Source organism: Coregonus lavaretus (assembly GCF_964263955.1).
Source record: "Coregonus lavaretus genome assembly, chromosome: 15".
NCBI classification, from domain to species: domain Eukaryota; kingdom Metazoa; phylum Chordata; class Actinopteri; order Salmoniformes; family Salmonidae; genus Coregonus; species Coregonus lavaretus.
In genome coordinates this window covers 34,656,281-34,681,307 of record NC_140002.1, presented here as the reverse complement: position 1 = coordinate 34,681,307, position 25,027 = coordinate 34,656,281, and the positions used below count along the sequence as shown (strand labels likewise).

Sequence of the window (25,027 nt, the reverse complement as noted above, 5' to 3'; positions counted from 1 at the left end):
ATAATGTCTATGTATTATTCAGTCTTTCTAATGGAATAGCTGTGGATTTCACACTATTGACTCCTGAAGATGTACGCTTCATCCTGAACTTTCATTCCCCTCTTATGTAATTGCTCCTGTAAGTCGCTCTGGATAAGAGCGTCTGCTAAATGACTAAAATGTAAATGTCATGTATGTTTTCGTTCACTGACTTATAAATAAATAATTAATCAATGGAAGCAAGCTTAGAAGTATTACTGAGACATCTGCATGAATTTGTAGTGACGACAGCAGTCATGGTTTTATATTTAAACAAATGATTTATTTTCACACTAACCATTGACAATTTTAAAAACACCCAAGACAAGGTGCATAAAAAAATTCTGGCTGACTAAAAGTATGATAATTAACGAAGGACATCGCCTAACTAGACAATTCAAAATGTCTAGCATTCACTTCTGTTTATTCATGTACCAATAGTACTGTCCCATTACATAGTGTACCATATTAGGTTGAAATCAAGGTATTTGTAGGGATTTATTAACAATTTGCCAATACTGTAATGTGGCAATCACAAGTACAAAATAGAAATGGAATTCCAACATTTCCATGCAGTCCTGCCTCAATATCTGGGCTTGTGCTTGCTCCATGGGGGTGACATTAAAACTATCCATAGTACTAGGTCTACAATATGTGCTAATTAGTGCATTCCATTGAAATTGTAAAAAATTAAAAGTTAAAGGGGCAATGTGCTTGTGGTACATCCATTTTTGGACTTAATTTATATCTACCCATTTGATTCTTGAATAGCAAACACTAGCCTAAAAACATGGTTAACTTAAGTTTGATATCATGGAGGGTCAGTAATTGCATCCATAGCGGTCTATACATTTGAGTGGTTACATTTCTCCAGCCCCATCCCTCGGCTGTTTTCCAAATCAGTGGCGGGGTGGCTTTTGTTATTGTATCAACTGCAGATTGCCCCTTTAAGGATGACACTTGGATGACATCAGGTTTGCTTAGTTTAATGAAAAAAATTAATGGAACTGGACATGCAGTCAAACAATAATTTTTCCATTGGCACAGCGGATGGATTTGACATTGTCTGTAAAAGTGTTCTGTGGAACACTAGGTTCAACTCTGTATTGGTTTTTAGTGCTGTAATTCAGTCCTCAGATGTTGATTTGTCAAAGAGTAGCTTGGATGGCTTCATTCCGCAGCACTTTGTAGGTGAGCCAATAGAAAACATTGAAGCAGAGGAAACTCAGAGGGAACGCAGCCCTAGATATGGTGTCGATCCTTTTTGCCCGATCTACAAACTGCCTGCGGATGTCATACAGTGGGAACCCTGGAGGTAAGGCCTGAAAGATTGGGGCGTCCATCTCTGGTGGTGCATCGCCTGCTACTCCATAACTATGGAGAAAATAGGCCTGGCTCTGCTCCGCCAGCTCCTGCTCCTAACAAAGAAAAGGGAAAGGACTAAATGTCTGTTACCCTCAGTCATAACCTGCAATATTTTCTCCACATTACTTGCTGCATACTGGATTATGATTCAAGTGTTGCAAAGTCAACAAGGCCTTTGTAGGAATTGGATTTTGTGATAAATACATTTCACAAGATTAAACAGATGGTGATAACAAACCCTTACAACTAAGTGAGATCTACAGTGCCTTCAGAAAGTGTTCACACCCCTTGACTTTTCCCACATTGTTACAAAGTGGGATTAAAATTGATTTCATGGCAATTTTTTTTGTCCACGATCTACACAAAATACTCTTTCAAAGTGGAACAATTATATATTTTTTAATTAATGGAAAATAAAAGATAGGTATTCAACCCCCTTGAGTCAATACATGTTAGAATCACTTTTGTTAGCGATTACATGTGAGTCTTTCTAGGTAAATCTAAGAGCTTTGCACACCGGGATTGTAAAATTGTAATACTTCAAGTTCTATCAAATTGGTTGTTGATCATTGCTACACAGCCATTTAAGTCTTGCCATAGATTTTCACGCCTAAACTTTAACTAGACCACTCAGGAATATTCAATGTCGTCTGTGGTATGCAACTCCATTGTATATTTGGCCTTTTGTTGTAGGTAATTGTCCTGCTGAAAGGTGAATTTGTCTCCCAGTGTCTGTTGGAAAGCAGACTGAACCAAGTTTCTCTAGGATTTTGCCTGTGCTTCGCTCTATTCGGTTTATTTTTTATCCCCCACCCCAAAAAAAAATCCCTAGTCCTTGCTAAAGAAAAGTATACCCATAACATAATGCAGCCACCACCATGTTTGAAAATATGAAGAGTGGTACTCAGTGATGTGTTGTTGGATTTGCCCCAAACATAACACTTGGTATTTAGGACAAAAAGTTAAATTTCTTTGCCACTTTTTTTGCAGTTTTACTTTAGTGCCTTATCGCAAACCGGATGCATGTTTTGGAATATTTTTATACTGTACAGGCTCTCTTTTCACTTGGTCATGTATGTTTGTATTGTGGAGTAACTACAATGTTGATGACCCATCCTCAGTTATCTCCTATCACAGCCATTAAACTGTCTTAAAATCACCATTGGCCTTATGATAAAATCCCTGACTGGTTTCCTTCCTCTCCGGCAGCGGAGTTAGGAAGGGCGCCTGTATCTTTGCAGTGACTGGGTGTATTGATACACAATCCAAAGTGTAATTAATAACTGCACCATGCTTAAAGGGATTCAATGTCTGCTTTTTTTATTTTTATCCATCTACCAATAGGTGCCCTTATTTGCGAACCATTCGAAAAACCTCCCTGGTCTTTGTGGTTGACTCTGTTTGAAATTCATTGCTCGACTGAGGGACCTTACAGATAATTATTTGTGTGGTACAGAGATGAGGTAGTCATTTAAATCATGTTAAACACTTATTGCACACAGTGAGTCCATGCAATTTATGTGACTTGTTAAACACATTTGTACTCCTGAATTTATTTAGGCTTGCCACAACAAAAGGGTTGAATACTTATTAACTCAAGACATTTCAGCTTCATTTATTAATTTGTAAACATTTCTAAAAACATAATTCCACTTTGATATATTATGGGGTGTTGTGTGTAGATCAGTGACACAATCTCAATTTAAATTCAAGCTGTAACACAATGTGGAAAAAGTCAAGGGGTGTGAATACTTTCTGAAGGCACTACCATTTTGTTTTTCTAAGTGAACAAACAGTGGAATTCCCCATTAAACTAAACTCCAGTCAGCGTGAGAAATGTAGTAGGAGTTTTTACCCTGGCACAGACACTGCACTGCTGTGGGCCAGGCAGGGTCCCCTGGGAAGAGTTGTTGCCTGGCACGTTACCTTTCACTTGGCTGCTCTCCCCACTTCCACTTCTCTGTTGATAAACCAAGAGCAACATGGAGGTGTAGTAGGCATACAGGAATACTGTGATTCAATCTAAAAGACATGCAGTGGCACATTACTGATGACATTCATTTTTCAAATGTTGTACATTTAATATGTAAACAAAGTCTGAGACATACCAACTGAGCGTAAAGGTCTCAAAATAACATGAGAACTAGGAAAAACAGTAGGCTACCTGGTCCCTGGAACTGATATAGATGCAGGTTTCAGGGAAAAGTATGGATAATTTTCGTAACACTTCATTTTAAGGGGTCCTTATTACAGTGTAATTACACTAACAAGTATTGTAGTTAAGTTATTACAATTAATGTTATACTGTAATAACATGTAACTGGTGATAATTGCGGTCTGTAATTAAAGGTGTAACAAATGCTTGTTACAAATGGGCAAGTTTCCACTAAATTCACCAGACATAGGTTCACCTTACTGGGAGCCAGACATCTTTCTGATTGAGAGGGGGTCAAATACTTATTTCCCTCATTAAAATGCAAATCAATTTATAACATTTTTGACATGCGTCTTTCTGGATTTATTTGTTGTTATTCTGTCTCTCACTGTTCAAATAAACCTACCATTAAAATTATAGACTGATCATGTCTTTGTCAGTGGGCAAACGTACAAAATCAGCAGGGGATCAAATACAGTGAGGGAAAAAAGTATGCTGAGCACTTGTTGGCTGCTTTTCTTTCACTCTGCGGTCCAACTCATCCCAAACCATCTCAATTGGGTTGAGGTCGGGTGATTGTGGAGGCCAGGTCATCTGATGCAACACTCCATCACTCTCCTTCTTGGTCAAATAGCCCTTACACAGCCTGGAGGTGTGTTGGGTCATTGTCCTGTTGAAAAACAAATGATAGTCCCACTAAGCGCAAACCAGATGGGATGGCGTATCGCTGCAGAATGCTGTGGTAGCCATGCTGGTTAAGTGTGCCTTGAATTCTAAATAAATCATTGACAGTGTCACCAACAAAGCACCATCACACCTCCTCCTCCATGCTTCACAGTGGGAACCACACATGCGGAGATCATCAGTTCACCTACTCTGCGTCTCACAAAGACACAGCGGTTGGAACCAAAAATCTTAAATTTGGACAGATTTCCACGGTCTAATGTCCATTGCTCGTTTCTTGGCCCAAGCAAGTCTCTTCTTCTTATTAGTGTCCTTTAGTAGTGGTTTCTTTGCATCAATTCAACCATGAAGGCCTGATTCACACAGTCTCCTCTGAACAGTTGATGTTGAGATGTGTCCGTTACTTGAACTCTGAAGCATTTATTTGGGCTGCAATTTCTGAGGCTGGTAACTCTAATGAACTTATCCTCTGCAGCAGAGGTAACTCTGGGTCTTCCTTTCCTGTGGCGGTCCTCATGAGAGCCAGTTTCATCATAGCGCTTGATGGTTTTTGCGACTGCACTTGAAGAAATGGTCAAAGTTCTTGAAATGTTCCGCATTGACTGACCTTCATGTCTTAAAGTAATGATGGACTGTCGTTTCTCTTTGCTTATTTGAGCTGTTCTTGCCATAATATGGACTTTGTCTTTTACCAAATAGGGCTATCTTCTGAATACCACCCCTACCTTGTCACAACACAACTGATTGGCTCAAACGCATTAAGGAGGAAAGAAATTACACAAATTAACTTTTAACAAGGCACACCTGTTAATTGAAATGCATTCCAGGTGACTACCTCATGAAGCTGGTTGAGAGAATGCCAATAGTGTGCAAACCTGTCATCATGGCAAATGGTGGCTACTTTGAAGAATCTCAAATATAAAATATATTTTGGTTTAACACTTTTTTGTTTACTACATGATTCCATATGTGTTATTTCATAGTTTTGATGTCTTCACTATTATTCTACAATGTATAAAATAGTAAAAATTAAGAAAAACCCTTGAATGAATAGGTGTGTCCAAACTTTCGACTGGTACTGTGTGCATATATATATATATATATATATATATATATATATATATATATATATATATATATATATATATATAACGTGTGTACATTACCCATTTTGACAACCTGAACCTCCTTGCCATCCAAGTGAGAGGATAAATCTACAAGTACAACACAGTACATGTAATATATGTGTAAGTACAATGTAATTACTAGATGTGAAACAGGATTTATCTGCTTAAAATGAAGTGTATCTTGAGGTGAACTTACTTGTAATTAATGTGTACTTATATAGTACATTACCCATCCTGACAACCTGGTCCTCATTTTAAGGCTTCCGGAAGCGCCATCCAAGTGGGAGGATAAACACACTAGTACATCAGAGTGCATGTAATATCTGTAAGTAAAATGCAATTACTAAGTGCTTCACAGGATTTAACTAGTTAAAATTAAGTGTATCTTGGGGGGTACTTATTTGTAATTAATGTGTACTTATATTGTACGTTACCCCTCCTGACCCTCATTTTTAAAGCTTCTGGAAACACCATCCAAGTGAGAAAATAAACACTAATAGACCACAGAGTACATATCTGTAATGAGTACAAGGTTGTTGATAGTTCTTACACAGGATTTAGCTATTTAAAATGAATGGTATCTTTGATGTGTACTTGTAATAATTGCGTACCTACAAAGTACGTTACCCATTCTAACAATCTAATCGTCAGCTTCTGAAAGCACCATCCAAGTGAGAAAATAAACACACTAATAGACCACAGAGTACATATCTGTAATGAGTACAAGGTTGTTGATAGTTCGTACACAGGATTTAGCTATTTAAAGTGAAGTGTAACTGTATAGTTACCTATGAGCAATTTCTATATATTTACTTATTACCAAGTGAAAATACCTTCAAACAAAAGAGCTTCTACTTTAGTCAACTTTATTGCAACATACCCTTACAAAAAAGTCCTGCAGGAATTCAACCATTTGTGAAGGAATTGTGCAGGTGTCCTGCAGGAATCCTGTAGGATTGACAAAATCCTGCAGGAAAAGTCCCTGATGCTCCTGTAGGACACAAACATGACAATTCCTGCAAGAATCCTGCAGGACCAAGTAAATCCCAGCAGAACTGTCCTTACAAAAAAAAGATTGCAGTCAGAGTGCAGTATAACTGCAGTTTGTTGCAAATACTGCATCAGTATCTGCATTGTGATAAATTCATACAACTATAACATCCATGCATATTATTAAATGACGCTGATGTTCACAGTTAGCTTGGTTTTATATTCACCTTATGCATTGATAACTAAATGATAGGCGACATGATGCAATACAACTAGATTAGAAGGCCTAGACCAGGGGTACTCAAGTACTATTTGAGAAGGTCTGGTCACACACATTTCCTAGGTGGCAAAGGTCGGATGGATAATGTAATTTATCGGCGTAGTAACAAAACCCCACCTCACAACCCATGTGACCCGAACTGTTGGTAGAGAGAAATGTTGCAGTTTTAAAGCAAATTTCCAGAAATTCTACATATTTTGCATGGGGCAATTATATGCATTTTCCCATGTCCGTATTGACCCTGTTCTGGGTTCGGATCCGGTCCGCCAGTTGAGTATGGAGGGCCTAGACAATTTCATCCTAATGTAAGCTAAATGCATTGGATACAAAACAAACACTGCCATATTATAAAGGACAATGCCCACTTTAATTATATGCATGCATATCAAACAGGAATATATATTAAATTAAATGAACACACCATTGTAATATTATTAATGCCTTTCTCTCTCCCTACAGGGGATTAGACAGATGAACTACAGCCCCAGATGCCCAAGCCTCAAAACCAGAACAGTAGGGAGACATCAATACTTGTAATTTAATAAATATTAACCCTTTTATTGGTTTTTCTGGATCCGTGCATGAATCCTTAGAACACAGACCATTGTACAAATGTTGTATTAGTCATATGTAAAGGATACACATGGTCCAACTAAATGCTTACTTGCAGGTTGCTTCTTGACAATGAAACAATAAGAACACATTTTAGAATCCCCTAGTGAGGGACATCAAGGAGATTAACATTCAAAAGCTTGTTCAGTACACCTCATTCAACGAATTGTGGTCTAAATTGTAGACAATGAATAGTTGAACATGGTGTTTGCTAGGCAGGAATAAAAACGTGCATATAGTGCAGTACCCTGGGGCAGGAATCATCCACGTCTGTATTTTAGAATGAGCTTCATATGTTACAATGAGCTGACAATTCTGCATGATATAGAATACTACTTCTAACAAAGCGATGTTGCATACTGCTGAATAAACTCCTGGGAGAGGGTGATTTTCCTGGTGGATGGGAGGTTCCTAAGTTCTTTACATCTGTCTGATGGGGTGGGATGTGCTTCAACCTGAGGCGAACAGAGCAGAAACATAAGGCCAAGGGAGGAGAAATGAACCTCACTGCTCAAATTTCAGTGCTGGTTCAAGTTGCTGAGAACCACAACTAGCTTTGTTAATGTGCAATGGTTTTGTAAACAGTTTTGCATATTCATAGGCTTGATCAAGTTGTCACTGATTTACTTTTATTTAATAATTACATTATTTAAAACATGCAATTGTGAAACACGAGGGGAGGGGAAAGTGACAAGAAGAAAGTTAGCTAACGTTAGGTAAACAGACACTGCATGCATGCATTTACTGATCATGTAAGAATGCAAATAACTTGGCTTGCTAACAAGCCTAGATTGAACAGAACACAGCTAGCTGCATTTCCTACGTTTTTAATCAGATGTCGTTAAAATGTCTAAACTCCAAACCAGTCGGCCACAACTATTTTGTCCTGCCAATGCCATGGAGTGAAATTAACACATCAGTTGCCATCTGTCCATGAAAACCTTTTTTTAAAAGAAGATTTGCTACATTTCTCATTAGCTGCCTAGCAAGTTCACCAATTCAGGATTTAAAAAACTGTCCGGGGCTTCACTATTGACACCGCTGATTTTACGATTAGTATGTTTAGTTTGTCATCCCTAAACAGCTGATAACCAGGACGAGATCGCCTGCTAGCTAGCCATCGCGTCCGACGAGCTAACTTAACTTGGCTAGCGGGCTGATAAACAGCAGTGACTCAACATTTGAATTCAAATTTCATATGAAAGTAATTTGTTTAACATTTTCATATAATTTGGTGAATAAATAAATGTAATATATATTCCTCTGGAACATTTTCTCCCAAGCGGGGACTTCAGTCCGCCATTCATTCAGACAATTTTCGCAGTGTCACAAGGTTTTATGGGATAGCCTCCCCGGCATAGGGAATGAAAATGTATGCTCCCATGCGTGTTTTGTTTTCCAGACCTCCCAACTACGCTTATAGAACTTCCGGCAAATCTAGTACATACTTGCCGTTTCACGTTCTTAGGTTTGGAATCGCACTTGAAAAATGACCGTTGACTTCCATACTCGCTATACGCTCTAGATAGAACACATGTGCAATTTTACGCACTAGATAGAACACACGTGCAATTTGGAACACAGACAACGTTTATCTATGAAATATCATAAAGTTCAATGAAATACATTAGGTCTCAATTGAATATACAAATAGTTTGATTTAAATAGAAATTTAGAATTTTAACATTACTTTCTCTCTGTTTTACTTTTAGTTGCTTGGACAGTTTCAACACCACCATGTGAGTTATCTTATTTTCCCTTACAGCTTAGACTACAGGGAGCACAGAAAACACACACACACACACACACCTAGTATTTCACTGTAATTCTTTACCTTGTATTTCTAACAGTTTAGCAGAAGGCCACCACACCACATTAGAGATGGTAAGTGCATGAGAAAACAATACATTTACTAATTCATCTGTTTCTGATTATTTGTTTCATTTGGAGCTCCATTAGTCCAGTAGTCTACTAGTTAAAGGTGAGTAGGTTGTCATTTACAACTACAATATATAATTTGCACTATTTTGTCACTGTTTTTCATGTAACACATGATGTTCTGTAGTTATATTCTGAAGTCTGCCCCTATCATCTCTCTCCTGTCCTCCCCAGTTAAGACAGAGACTGTAAACAATAGTGAGACTGACTACCACAGAAGGCAGCGCTGGACAGCCATGCAGACGCAGGTAACACAACACACAGTTTCAGCCTCTCAATTCTCCCTTTAAAACGGAGCCTAACACACATGCATACTCACAGATGTTGTTGGTGTACCAGCCATATTAAAACCAACTATCACCAAGTTGCAGACAGCCGTTTCCCTTCACACCAATACACATCAACTGTTAATGTGATGTCACCTCTACTCTCTCTCATGTTACAAAATATGCTTTTACCATATTTACTCAAAATCTGATATTTTCTTTCTCCTAGGAACCATATTTTATGTAGTGCTGGTGAAATGGACAATCAAACATACCAACTGTTGCTTCATTGGATAATACAATTGCCATGCAATCTTTTATCTTGTGCAATCTGTCCATTCTTTTGAAAGAATGTGGATTGTCCTACATGAAATTCTCTGAAGGAATAGAAAGGAATCCAGCAGGTTGTCCTACAGGAAAATGACCCTGGAAATCTTGTGGAATTACCTGCAGGACTCTTACCTACAGGATATCCCACAGGATTTTGGGGGCATTTTGGTGTAGGACAATTCCTGCAGGTAGTCCTTAAGGAAACAATCCTGCAGGATTTATTTGAGGACTATCTGCAGAATATTTCGTGCAGAATTCCTGTAGGACCTTTTTGTAAGGGTATAAAAATACCTTACATTTCTTACAAAATAAGGATTGTATGGTTAGATTAATAATTTGATTAATTAAATTAAACCAAGATATAGGCCTACTCAATAAAATTAAAATATAAATTCTAGTGGTGACTCAAATCTGTAGCCTATGGTATGGTGAGTAGCCTAGATAGCTAGCTAATTTAGACAAATGGGATTGTCTTTTTCTTCCCTTTTTAATGTTACAAGAAACAATGGAAATCGACAACTCTGACTGTCTTCATCTGTTTATTTCTTGTAAGCATTTTTCCATTCTGCAGTCTGAGGCCTTGTGGGAATCTGTGGTAGAGAAGAAGATTATGACAATTTATCATTGACACTATACATTACACCTAGTTATCATCAACATTATTTCTGTAGTTTCGGCATATAGCTGCCTAGGCCTAGCTAGTTTTTGTGTTATCCAGCTAGCAATAATAGCGCTTGTGTTGACACAAGTAGCTAGCTAACGTGAAAATGCTGTGTGTCTCACGAAATACCCTTGGGGTACGGATACCCTGAGAGCAAGGTTCAGGGAAGATAACACCATTGAGCCCAGCTGACGTTAGCTAGTGAGTAGCGACATATTATATTTGACAACTTTAGGTAGCTAGCTAGCTAGGAGAGGTTAGAACGCTAGCTAGCGTGCTATCTAATCCAATAAAACTCAACAGATTGCATGGAAAGTATATTATGTAAATGGTAACTAGCTAGCCTGGTTGGTAGGCCCAACAAAAACGCCAGCTAACGTTAACTAGCCAACAGTAGGCTGGCTAGCTAGCAAAAGTATGTGGACACCCCTTCATATTAGTGGATTCGGTTACTTCAGCCACACCTGTTGCTGACAGGTGTATAAAATCGAGCACACAGCCATGCAATCTCCATAGACAAACATTGGCAGTAGAATGGCGTTACTGAAGAGCTCAGTTACTTTCAACGTGTCACCGTCAGAGGATGCCACCTTTCCAGCAAGTCAGTTCGTCAAATTTCTGCCCTGCTAGAGCTGCCCCGGTCAACTGTAAGTGCAGTTATTGTGAAGTGGAAACTAATAGGAGCAACAACTGCTCAGCCGCGAAGTGGTAGGCCACACAAGCTCACAGAAAAGGACCGCCGATTGATAAAGCGCATAGCGTGTAGAAATTGTCTGTCCTCGGTTGCAACACTCACTACCGAGTTCCAAACCGCCTCTGAAAGCAACGTCAGCACAATAACTGTTCGTCGGGAGCTTCATGAAATGGGTTTCCATGGCCGAGCAGCCTAAGATCACCATGCGCAATGCCAAGCGTCGGCTGGAGTGGTGTAAAGCTCACCGCCATTGAACTCTGGAGCAGTGGAAATGCATTCCCTGGAGTCATGAATCACGCTTCACCATCTGGCAGTCCGACAGACAAATCTGGGTTTGGCGGATGCCAGGAGAACGCTACCTGCCCCAATGCATAGTGCCAACTGTAAAGTTTGGTGGAGGAGGAATAATGGTCTGGGGCTGTTTTTCATGGTTCGGGCTAGGCCGATCTTAATGCTACAGCATACAATTACATTCTAGACGATTCTGTGCTTCCAACTTTGTGGCAAACATTTGGGGAAGGCCCTTTCCTGTTTCAGCATGACAATGACCCCGTACACAGAAATGGTTTGTCGAGATCGGTGTGGAAGAACGTGACTGGCCTGCACAGAACCCTGACCTCAACCTTTGGGATGAATTGGAACGCCGACTGCGAGCCAGGCCTAATCGCCCATCATCAGTGCACAACCTCACTAATGCTCTTGTGGCTGAATGGAAGCAAGTCCCTGCAGCAATGTTCCAACATCTAGTGGAAAGCCTTCCCAGAAGAGTGGATGCTGTTATAGCAGCAAAGGGGGGACCAACTCCATATTAATGCCCATGATTTTGGAATGAGATGTTCGACGAGCAGGTGTCCACATACTTTTGGTCATGTAGTGTATATACAGTTGAAGTCGGAAGTTTACATACACCTTAGCCAAATACATTTAAACTCAGTTTTTCCCAATTCCTGACATTTCATCCTAGCAAAAATTCCATGTCTTAGGTCAGTTAGGATCACCACTTTATTTTAAGAATGTGAAATGTCAGAATAATAGTAGAGAGAATGATTTATTTCAGCTTTTATTTATTTCATCACATTCCCAGTGGGTCAGATGTTTACATACACACAATTAGTATTTGGTAGCATTGCCTTTAAATTGTTAAACTTGGGTCAAACGTTTCAGGTAGCCTTCCAAAAGCTTCCCACAATAAGTTGGGTGAATTTTGGCCCATTCCTCCTGACAGAGCTGGTGTAACTGAGTCAGGTTTGTGTCAGGTTATGTCGATATAGGACTCGTTTTACTGTGGATATAGATACTTTTGTACCTGTTTCCTCCAGCATCTCTAGGAGACAGAACGCGTCCCCTTCCTGAGCGGTATGACGGCTGCGTGGTCACATGGTGTTTATACTTGCGTACTATTGTTTGTACAGATGAACGTGGTACCTTCAGATGTTTGGAAATTGGCTGATTTCTTTTGATTTTCCCATGATGTCAAGCAAAGAGGCACTGAGTTTGAAGGTAGGCCTTGAAATACATCCACAGGTACACCTCCAATTGACTCAAATTATGTCAATTAGCCTATCAGAAGCTTCTAAAGCTATGACATCATTTTCTGGAATTTTCCAAGCTGTTTAAAGGCACAGTCAACTTAGTGTATGTAAACTTCTGACCCACTGGAATTGTGATACAGTGAATTATAAGTGAAATAATCTGTCTGTAAACAATTGTTGGAAAAATTACTTTTGTCATGCACAAAGTAGATGTCCTAACCGACTTGCCAAAACTATAGTGGTTGAAAAACGAGTTTTAATGACTCCAACCTAAGTGTATGTAAACTTCCGACTTCAACTGTACCTATGCTAAATCATCCAGCAGAATTCATGTATCCAAAAAAGCTAAACAAATTGCATGGAAAAAGTACTTTCTCTCTCCTGTGTTGACGTTTTTGACCTACAACACTTTGTGTCTTTCGTGGCAATATTTCATGTCTGGATTTTGCACATTGACCTTCTCGACTCCGTTCTTTTCTCACTGTTACATGACTAAAGTGTCAACACGTGGGCACGTTCGAGATTGTCGTTATTTCGAGCGTGTTGTGCAGATGGGCAGATCTTGACATGATGCCTTAATTCCTGGGATAAATAAATAATTGCACCAACGCATCGCATCCAAAAGTGAGAATGTTCCTCAACAGTGAAACCCTTGCAAGGTTACATGATGGAATAAGAGTTTGTCTTATGACCATTTTAAGTGCATTTATAAACTATTATTCAACCAGCTTAATAGACGGGTTGGTTGTTTAGCAACAAAACCGACCTGTGTGCAACTATCAGAGTTGCCATGTAAAGGAGATGGACCCACTGGTTGCAATCTAGGTTACAGAAAGCTGGTAGTCCCATCCACTAAACTACCAGGTGTGAAACGGGAGACTCAAGGGGTATGCTAATTTGGTATAGAGCAGACCTAACACACTCTATTAAATTAGTCAAAACAGGAACATTTTACATCTGGCTAGAAATTAATAAGGAAATGATTTTCACAGAGAAAGATGTCCTCACGTGTGCTACCTATATCCCCCCAATATAATCCCAATACTTTAACGATGACAGCTTCTTCATCCTAGATGTTTTTTTGTTTTTTGTTTTTATAGGACATGTACTAGTCTGTGGTGACCTAAATGCCAGAACTGGACAAGAACCTGACACACTCAGCACACAGGGGGACAAACACCTACCTGGAGGTGACAGCATTCCCTCCCAAATATGCCCACCTAGACACAACTATGACAAAACAACCAACAAAAATGGGTCACAACTCCTGCAGCTCTGTCACACACTGGGTCTATACATGGTAGGCTTTGAGGGGACTGCTATGATAGATACACCTACAGCTCATCCATTGGCAGTAGTACTGTAGATTACTTTATCACTGACATCAACCCAGAGTCTCTCTGAGCGTTCACAGTCAGCCCACTGACACCCCTATCAGATCACAGCAAAATCACAGTCTACTTGAACAGAGCAATCCTCAATCATGAGGCATCAAAGCCAAAGGAACTGCATAATATTAAGAAATGCTATAGATGGAAGGAAAGTAGTGTAGAAATCTATCAAAAAAACAATTAGGCAACAATAAATTCTATCCCTTTTAGACAACTCCCTGGACAAAACATTTCACTGTAATAGTGAAGGTGTAAACTTGGCAGTAGAAAGCCTAAACAGTATATTTGACCTTTCAGCTTCCCTATCAAATCTAAAAATCTCAATCAGACAACCTAAGAAAAACAACAATGACAAATGGTTTGATGAACTATGCAAAAACCTAAGAAAGAAATTGAGAAACCTATCCAACCAAAAACATAGACTTAGGAAACCTGAGCTACGCCTTCACTATGGTGAATCACTAAAACAATACAGAAATACACTAACAAAAAAGAAGGAACAGCACATCAGAAATAATCTCAATGTAATTGAAGAATCCATCAAATCTAACCACTTCTGGGAAAATAGGAACACACTAAACAAACAGCACGAAGAGTTATCTATCCAACACGGAGATGTGTGGATAAACCACTTCTCCAATCTGTATGGCTCAATAACAAAGAACAAACAGCTAAAGCATATACAGTGAGCTCCATAATTCATTGGACAGTGACCAATTTTTTTGTTATTTTGGTTCTGTACTCTAGCACTTTGAGTTTGAAAGGATACAATGAAGGTGAAGTGCAGACTGTCAGCTTTAATTTGAGGGTATTTTCATACATATCGGATGAACCGTTTAGAAATGATAGAAGCTTTTGTACATGGTCCACCCCATTTTCGGGCATCAAAAAACATTGGGCAGTTTAACATAATGTAGAATAAAGTAATAATTGTTAATATTTGGTCGCATATCCTTTGCATGCAATGACTGCTTGAAGTCTGCGATGCATCGACATCACCAGATGCTGGGTATCTTCCCTGGTGATGCTCTGCCAGGCCTGTACTGCAGCCATCTTCAGTTCCTGCTTGTTTCGGGGACTTATTGCATTCAGTCCCTGTTCAGCATGTAAAATACATGTTCAATTGGATTCAGATCCGGTGATTGACTCGGCCAGTCAAGGATTTTCCACTTTTTGGCCATCAAAAACCCCTTTGTTGCTCTAGCAGTATGTTTAGGGTCATTGTCTTGTTGCATGATGAAGTGCCGTCCAATGAGTTTGGAGGCATTTGGTTTTATCTGAGCAGATAAAATATTTCTGTAGACTTCAGAATTCATTGTTCTACTTCTGTCTGCAGTTACATCATCGATGAAGACAAGTGAGCCTGTTCCACTGGCAGCCATACAGGCCCAAGCCATAACACCCCCTCCACCATGTTTCACGGATGAGGTGGTATGCTTTGGATCATGGGCATTTCTTTTTTCTCTCCACACTTTCCTCTTCCCATCACTCTGGTACATGTTAATCTTTGTCTCATCTGTCCACAATACTTTTTCCAGAACTCTTGGGCCTCTTTAGGTGCTTTTTAGCAAACTGTAATCTCGCCTTTCTGTTCTTCAGGCTTATCAGTGGTTTGCATCTTGTAGTGTACCCTCTGTTGTCCTGCTGGTGTAGTCTTCCAAGTATGGTAAACTTTGACACATCTACACCTACATCCAGGAGAGTGTTTTTGATCAGTTGGGCTGTTGTCAGGGGGTTTTCTTCACCATAGAGAGTATTCTCAGGTCATCCACTACAGTGGTCTTCCTCGGTCTACCGGGTCTTTTGACATAATTGAGTTCACCGGTTGTTTTTTTATTGTTCATGATGAACCAAACTGTTGACTTGGGCATGGCCAGGGTTTTTGCAATGTTCCTGATTGATTGATTTTCATTTCTGAGCCTTATGACGGCCAGCTTCATTTGCATCGACACTGCTGTCTTCCTCATGTTGTCACACCCCAACAACAACCTCCAAAAGCAATAGCAAAGTCTAGAATCAATACTATTGTCACGCCCTGATCTAGAGAACTCTTGTTGGTTGGGTCAGGGTGTGAGTTTCTGTTGAGATCTATCTTATTGTATTTCTATGTTGTAGATCTAGGTAGATTTTTCTATGTTTGGCCGGGTGTGATTCCCAATCAGAGGCAGCTGTCGCTCGTTGTCTCTGATTGGGGATCATACTTAGGAAGCCTGGTTGCCTATCATAGTTGTGGGATCTTGTTTGTGTTCCTGTTAGGCTTGTTGTGTGTATAGCCCATAGGACTTCACGTTTTCGTTGTTTTGTTATTTTGTCAAGTGTTTATTCGTATTATTAAAGATGTACGCATATCACGCTGCACCTTGGTCTGACCCGTCTCTCAACGATCGTGACAGAAAATCCCACCAAACAAAGACCAAGCAGCGTGCCCAGGAGGAGCAGAAATCATGGACTTGGGAGGAGATATTAAATGGTAAGGGATCATGGACATGGGAAGAGATCCAGGCTGGGATGGATCGTCTTCCTTGGGAGCAGACAGAGGCAGCGAGGGAGGAGAAACGGCGACTGAAAAGTACTCGGTCACGAAGAAAGCCCGAGAAGCAGCCCCAAGAAGATTTTTTTTGGGGGGCACACGGGGTGGTTGGCGGAGCCAGGGTTCAGAGCAGAGCCAACTACCCGTATTCACGCTAAGAAGCGTGTGACCGTGCAGGCTCCGTGTTATGCGGAGATACGCACTGTGTCGCCAGTGCGCCTGCACAGTCCAGTGCGTCCTGTGCTAGCGCCACTCACGTACCGTGCAAAAATGGGCATCCACCCAGGACGGGTTGTGCCGACTCAACGCTCCTGGTCTCCAGTACGCCTCCTCGGTCCAGCATATCCTGCGCCGGTTCTACGTACTGTGTCTCCAGTGCGCGTTCACAACCCAGTGTGTCCTGTGCTAACGCCACGCACGTACCATGCGGAAGTGGGCATCCAGCCAGGACGGGTTGTGCCAACTCTACGCTCCAGACCTCCAGTGCGCCTCCACATCCCGGTACGGCCTGTGCCAGCTCCTCGCACCAAACCAGTGGTGCCTGTCGCCAGCCCGGTACGCCCCGTACCTGCTTCCCGCACCAAACCAGTGGTGCGTCTATCCAGTCCGGTACGGCCCGTACCTGCTCCTCGCACCAAACCAGTGGTGCGTGTCGCCAGCCCGGTACGCCCCGTACCTGCTCCCCGCACCAAACCAGTGGTGCGCGTAGCCAGTCTGGTACGGCCCGTACCTGCTCCCCGCACCAAACCAGTGGTGCGTGTATCCAGTCCAGTACGGCCCGTACCTAGTCTCCGCACCAAACCAGTGGTGCGCGTATCCAGTCCAGTACGGCCCGTACCTGCTCCCCGCACCAAACCAGTAGTGCGTGTCGCCAGCCTGGTACGCCCCGTACCTGCTCCCCGAACCAGTGGTGCGTGTCGCCAGCCCGGTACGCCCCGTATCTACTCCCCGCACCAAACCAGTGGTGCGTGTATCCAGTCCGGTACGGCCCGTGCGTGTCTCCAGTCCGGCACGACCCGTGCCTGCTCCTCGCACCAAACCAGTGGTGCGTGTCTCCAGTCCGGCACGACCCGTGCCTGCTCCTCCGGAGCCGCCTCCGAGGCTGAATGCCCACCCGGACCCTCCCCTAATGAGTCAGGTTGGTGCGGCCGGAGTACGCACCTTTGGGGGGGGTACTGTCACGCCCTGATCTAGAGAACTCTTGTTGGTTGGGTCAGGGTGTGAGTTTCTGTTGAGATCTATGTTACTGTATTTCTATGTTGTAGATCTAGGTTGATATTTCTATGTTTGGCCGGGTGTGATTCCCAATCAGAGGCAGCTGTCGCTCGTCTCTGATTGGGGATCATACTTAGGTAGCCTGGTTGCCTACCTTAGTTGTGGGATCTTGTTTGTGTTCCTGTTAGGCTTGTTGTGTGTGTAGCCCATAGGACTTCACGTTTTGTTATTTTGTCAAGTGTTTATTCGTATTACTAAAGATGTACGCATATCACGCTGCACCTTGGTCTGACCCGTCTCTCAACGACAACTATTCATCAACAGCTCTCCTGCATTCACTAACGACACAAATGAATACACCTGCCTAACGACACACATCTGTGAAGCCAATTTAACAAATACTTGTAGTACCTTAAAATGGGGGGACCATGTACAAAAGGTGCTGTCATTTCTAAACGGTTCATCCGATATGTATGAAAATACCCTCAAATTAAAGCTGACAGTCTGCACTTCACCCTCATTGTCAGTGTATCCTTTCAAACTCAAAGTGCTAGAGTACAGAACCAAAATAACAAAATAATGGTCACTGTCCAATGAATTATGGAGCTCACTGTAAATGATCATTTAAAAATCTTAGAGTTAGCTATTAAAGACTACCAGAACCCACTGGATTCTCCAATTACATTGACTGAACTACAGGACAAAATACAAACCCTTCAACCCAAAAAGGCCTGTGGTGTTGATGGTATCCTAAAGGAAATGATAGAATATACAGACCACAAATTCCAATTGGCTGTACTTAAAAACTCTTTAACATCATCCTCAGCTCCGGCATCTTCCTCAATATTTGGAACCAAGGACTGATCACCCCAATCCACAAAAGTAGACATTTGACCCCAATAAATACAGTGGGATATGCATCAACAGCAACCTTGGGAAAATCATCTGCATTATCATTAACAGCAGACTCGTACATTTCCTCAGTGAAAACAATGTTCTGAGCAAATGTCAAATAGTTTTTTTACCAAATTACCGTACGACAGACCACGTATTCACTCTGCACACCCTAATTGACAAACAAACAAACCAAAACAAAGGCAAAGTCTTCTCATGCTATGTTGATTTCAAAAAGCTTTTTACTCAATTCGGCGTGAGGGTCTGCTATACAAATTGATGGAAAGCGGTGTTGGGGGAAAAACATACATTATAAAATCCATGTACACAAACAAGTGTGTGGTTAAAATGGGCAAAAAACACATTTCTTTCCAAAGGGTTGTGGGGTGAGACAGGGATGCAGCTTGAGCCCCACCCTTTTCAACGAATTGGCGAGGGCACTAGAACAATCTTCAGCACCCGACCTCACCCTACTAGAATCTGAAGTCTAATGTCTACTGATGTTCTGCTGCTACTGTCCCCAACCAAGGAGGGCCTACAGCATCACGTAGATCTTCTGGACAGATTCTGTCAGACCTGGGCCCTGAAAGTAAATCTCAGGACCACAAAAATAATGGTGTTCCAAAAAAGGTCCAGTTGCCAGGACCACAAATACAAAATTCCATCTAGAGCACACAAAAAACGATATCTAAACATCAGCACCACAGGTAACTTCCACAAAGCTGTGAACGATCTGAGAGACAAGGCAAGAAGGGCCTTCTACGCCATCAAAAGGAACAAAATTCGATCTGGCTAAAAACAAAGCCATCACCTACAGAGAGATTAACCTAGAGAAGAGTCCCCTAAACAAGCTGGTCCGGGGGCTCTGTTCACAAACACAAACAGAGCAGTGGGAAGGGGGAGGGGTGTGTGTGCGTTGAGACTGAGCGCTGCAAGCAGACAGCTGAGCCACTAGAGGAGACAGAGCAAATGTGCACGTCGTGACATCTTTTGACCAGTTGTAAGTAGGCTATTTAGATTGTCATTATGGAGACACCTATTTCCAGCCCTTTTTCCATAAAACATATTAACGCGCTAGAACTGATGCGTATAAAGAAATAACGGCGACAACAGGAAAACGACTTTAGGCGCTCTAGAGCGTATTATATAAATTTGCTCCGTGGTGGTTTAAACTGCCTTCTAATGTCGACTGCTTATGGAAACCATATGAAGCGAAGGGTTTTTAAGCATGCTCCGTTCTTGGGTCTCGAGCGCAGCGTCATAATACCCATAAAACCTAGCGGTCAAACGGAAATGGTGTTTCGTGTAGGCTTACCCTGGCGTGACATTTTGATAACCATGTAAATCTCTTTCGGACAAGGTGACTTTTACCAATATATTCGTCTCTATTTACTCTTAGATTTGAAAATGCTAATTAGCATCAAAGTAGACATCATGCAAGACTACAAATCCCTGCAAGCTCCTGCACGTCATCTCTAGCTGACACCTATGCTAACAGGCATTGTGTCAATTTAAAACTTGCACATGACAGGTCACAGACATTTTGCCAATTTATTAATGACTAAATTGAGCTAACATAAATGTTTATGCCTATGTAGGCTACTGTAGCCTACCATTTTATACAATAAATATGTTGAAATGACAATATCACTGCAGTCATTGCAAATCAATTTGTGCCACTTCTGTAGTCTACCTGGAGCTGTCAAACGGATTTCATCAGTGGTGGAAAAAGTACCCATTGTCATACTTGAGTAGAAGTAAAGATACCTTAATAGAAAATGACTCAAGTAAAAGTGAAAGTCACCCAGTAAAATACTACTTGAGTAAAAGTTTGGTTTTAAATATACTTAAGTATCAAAAGTAAAAGTATAAATAATTTCAAATTATTTTTATTAAGCAAACATTACGGCACCTTTTTCTTTTTTACATTTATGGGCTATCTCCATCACTCAGACATCATTTACAAATGAAGCGTGTATGTTTTGTGAGTCCGCCAGATCAGAGGCTGTAGGGATAACCAGGGATGTTCTACTGATAAGTGCATGAATTGGACCATTTTCCTGTCCTGCTAAGCATTTAAAATGTAACGAGTAATTTTGTGTGTCGGGGAAAGTACATACTTCACTACATACATAAAAGTACAAGTTGTCAAAAATATAAATGGTGAAGTACAGATACAGTGCATTCAGAAGGTATCCAGACCCCTTGAATTTTTCCACATTTTGTTACGTTACAGCCTTATTCTAAAATTGATTAAATACATGTTTTTCCTCATCAATCTACACACAATACCCCATAATGACAAAGCAAAAACAGGTTTTTAGACATTTTTGCAAATATATTAAAAATAAAAAACTGAAATACCTTATTTACATAAGTATTCAGACCCTTTGCTATGAGACTCGAAATTGAGCTCAGGTGCATCCTGTTTCCATTGATCATCCTTGAGATGTTTTTATAACTTGATTGGAGTCCACCTGTGGTAAATTCAATTGATTGGACAGGATTTGGAAAGGCACACACCTGTCTATATAAGGTCCCTCAGTTGACAGTGTGTGTTAGAGCAAAAAACAAGCCAAGAGGTTGAAGGAATTGTCCGTAGAGCTCCGAGACAGGATTGTGTCGAGGCACAGATCTGGGGAAGGGTACCAAAACATATCTGCAGCATTGAAGGTCCCCAAGAACACAGTGGCTTCCATCATTCTTAAATGGAAGAAGTTTGGAACCACCAAGACTCTTCCTAGAGCTGCCCGCCTGGCCAAACTGAGCAATCGAGGGAAAAGGGCCTTGGTCAGGGAGGTGACCAAGAACCCGATGGTCACTCTGACAGAGCTCCAGAGTTCCTCTGTGGAGATGGGAGAACCTTCCAGAAGGACAACCATCTCTGCAGCACTCCACCAATCAGGCCTTTATGGTAGAGTGGCCAGTAAAAGTAAAAGGCACATGACAGCCCGCCTAAAGACTCTCAGACCATGAGAAACAAGATAATCTGGTCTGATGAAACCAAGATGTAACTCTTTGGCCTGAATGCCAAGTGTCACGTCTGGAGGAAACCTGGCACCATCCCTACGGTGAAGCATGGTGGTGGCAGCATCATGCTGTGGGGATGTTTTTCAGCAGCAGGGACTGGGAGACTACTCAGGATCGAGGGAAAGATGAACGGAGCAAAGTGCAGAGATCCTTGATGAAAATCTGCTCCAGAGCACTCAGGACCTCAGACTGGGGCAAAGGTTCACCTTCCAACAGGACAACGACCCTAAGCACACAGCCAAGACAACGCAGGAGTGGCTTCAGGACAAGTCTCTGAATGTCCTTGAGTCGCCCAGCCAGAGCCCAGACTTGAACCCGATCGAACATCTCTGGAGAAACCTGAAAATAGCTGTGCAGCGACACTCCCCATCCAACCTGACAGAGCTTGAGAGGATCTGCAGAGAAGAATGGGAGAAACTCCCCAAATACAGGTGTGCCAAGCTTGTAGCGTCATAACCAAGAAGACTCTGTAATTGATGAAGGGGGAAAAACAATTTAATCAATTTTAGAATAAGGCTGTAATGTAACAAAATGTGGAAAACGTCAAGGGGTCTGAATACTTTCCGAATGCACTGTACCCTCCAAAAAACAACTTAAGTACTTTACACCACTTAATCATTTAATTGATAGGCTATATTATAACTTCAGTTTATTGTTGTTGTAGCCTTGTGTTATTATGCAATTATTAACGTTTAGTTATTGAAATTGGAAGTTATCAGTTCTATCTACATTTTTTAAATATTTTTTTTATAGAATGCAGGTAACAGTCAGTCAGATTAGGCTACAGGTAAAGAAAACACTGGCTGTTGTTGACAAGCATAAACCTAGTCAGTTCATATCCATATTATTAATATTTGATTCAGTGATTGAAATTATGACCCCATTCCAGCAGGCTATTGGGCAACGGAAGCACTTCTTACCTCGAAATCGCCTCGCTATTCATGTTGAATAAATTAGTCTGTCAATTTGAACTAAGCAAGCTGCTAAATCATTCATCTTATATCTTGCCTAGGCTACTGTAGGCTATCTGACATGAGATGTAGGCCTATCAGGCGCTATAGGCTACCTGCATCTAGCTAACCAAACCATAGCAAAGTTGAATTACAATCATAAACCCAGATTTTAGTCAGTAGGCCTAGCCTATGCCTATGTCAATCTCGCAGATAGGCCATTTATAACGGTTTGTAGTCTTAACATCTGGCACATAATAATGGCACAATTGCCAGAAAATAGTCGTACATTTGTTTTTTGAAGTTTAATAAGGGCAAATTATATTTTCTCTTGCGACATATTCAAATTCCTTTATTAGTCACATCAGCTCCCAAGAATGATTATTTTGATGGAAAACCGAATTCTCCTTCTTAGGTCGTTAGAAGTTAAGTCGATATCCCTTCTTATTTCACTCGATAATGTTATTGAAAAAAGTTTTATTGGCTAAATGTGGCAACTCCTCTCTTGCTGCGAAATAAACATTTAGGATAGATTTCAAGGCCTTGTGGGCGGGTTTTGAGTAGTCATTGGGCTAGAAATTTAGCTAGACCTGGCAACTATGGCAAACCAGACGGGGTTGGCTTAGATTGTTGACATGTAAACTATATTTCGTTTCCAATGTTTATTAAAAACATAAATACATTTGCACAATGAGCACTTGTTGTCTCTCAAATACTTTGTTACAGTTGTTGTTTAGCTAGCTAGCGAATTTGAGCCATATTAGCATTGACATGAAATCAGTCAAAACACCTAAAAACAAGACATGTTATAAAGAACAAGATGAAACGAGCCACTTACGATTCCCCACATGGCCGTTTCTTGTCATTCTTGCTAGCAATCTGGCCACCCAGAATCACAATAGCTGACTTCTGCCCAATGGAAGCTCGCACATCATGACGTTGTCAGCTAAGCCGTCTATAGGCTTACAATTTGTCAAGCACAAATGACTATCTCACAATTTCAACCATAGTTTGTTAATGAGTATAAACATATTTAATTGATGGTTAAAGTAATTGACCCATTGTCAAATGCACCGTTAAATGATTTAACAATTTAAAGTTATTGAGGTGAACCGTTTGTGAACCCGTTTTTGCCAATGGGCCTGGGCATCATTTTTACATTATTATTATTTTTTTTTTTACATTTTAGTCATTTAGCAGACGCTCTTATCCAGAGCGACTTACAGTTAGTGAGTGCATACATTTATTTTATTTTTCATACTGGCCCCCCGTGGGAATCGAACCCACATACCAACTACCAACTGAGCTACATCCCTGCCGGCCATTCCCTCCCCTGGACGAAGCAGGGCCAATTGTGCGCCGCCCCATGTGGCAACTCCTCTCTTGCTGCTAAAGAAACATTTAGGATAGATTTCAAGATCTGGCATCAGACTCCAGATCTTTATTGAAGAGTTATGTCAATGAGGTGGTCGGTTTTCAATTGGCTTACGCTTATCACATGGTTTGTGCAGGCTGAAAAATTGTGCGTTTGGATGCTATCGGAAACTTTTAAGATTTGTAACAAGCATTCATTGTTACACCCCTGTAATTACAGACTGCAATTACCACCAGTTACATTTTGTTATTACAGTGTAACTATGAATTCTTACAATTAATTACAATACTTGTTACAATGTAATTACTAGGGGTGTAACGATTCGTTTTAACAACGATTCGATTTGTATCACGATTCGTGGTTGTCGATACGATTCAAGGACGATATTGGTTCATTTAGAACGATACGATCCGAAACGATTCAGTGACTTGAAATCGATTCAGTAACCTTTTAGCCAAAAATTCAACCAGTGTGACTGAAATAAATACCTGGATACTGGACAGTGCAGGTGAAGTTTCCTAGATTCCTGTTTCTTGTAAGGACCGCAATGGTGGCTTGATAATTTCTCGCTCGTCGGCTTCTCCTCTGTCGTCCGCCATGCTATGTTTTGTTGTCTTTGCGCCTTTGCGCTGCTGCTGGCGCGGGGCGATGACGTCACGGATAGGCAGACTGAATCGAGTAATGTTTAAAGCCTTTATCATTAAAAGTGCTAAGAAAAAACATCCATATAAAGTCTGACGTGCTTAAATCCAATGGGTTATTTCCTAGTATCGATACAATCGATTTATTACATTTTAAAACGATGTTAGATTGATATATGTTGTCCAAAAGGCCAACTCGCCGAGCACAGATCGATGTAGTTGGATCATAGGAATATAAATCGATACATCGATGTAGTAGATGGATTGTTACACCCCTAGTAATTACATATGTAATTACACTATAATAAGGACCCCTTAAAATGAAGTGTTACCAGAATTTCCATAATAT

General features: G+C 41.0%; 1 protein-coding gene across 1 annotated transcript; it reads right to left on the bottom strand.

Annotated features, from left to right (window-relative positions):
* Positions 1-289: 289 nt before the first annotated feature.
* On the bottom strand, positions 290-24,641 carry LOC311142206 (glycine receptor subunit alpha-4-like). Its single transcript, XM_084177799.1, has 5 exons — positions 24,526-24,641; positions 5,546-5,672; positions 5,389-5,436; positions 3,239-3,343; positions 290-1,436 (listed from the first exon to the last, which is right to left on the bottom strand). Exons 3-5 carry the CDS (start codon positions 5,416-5,418, stop codon positions 1,167-1,169), a joined length of 405 nt encoding a protein of 134 aa, XP_084033925.1. The 5' UTR covers positions 5,419-5,436; positions 5,546-5,672; positions 24,526-24,641; the 3' UTR covers positions 290-1,166.
* Between the last annotated feature and the right edge of the window lie 386 nt (positions 24,642-25,027).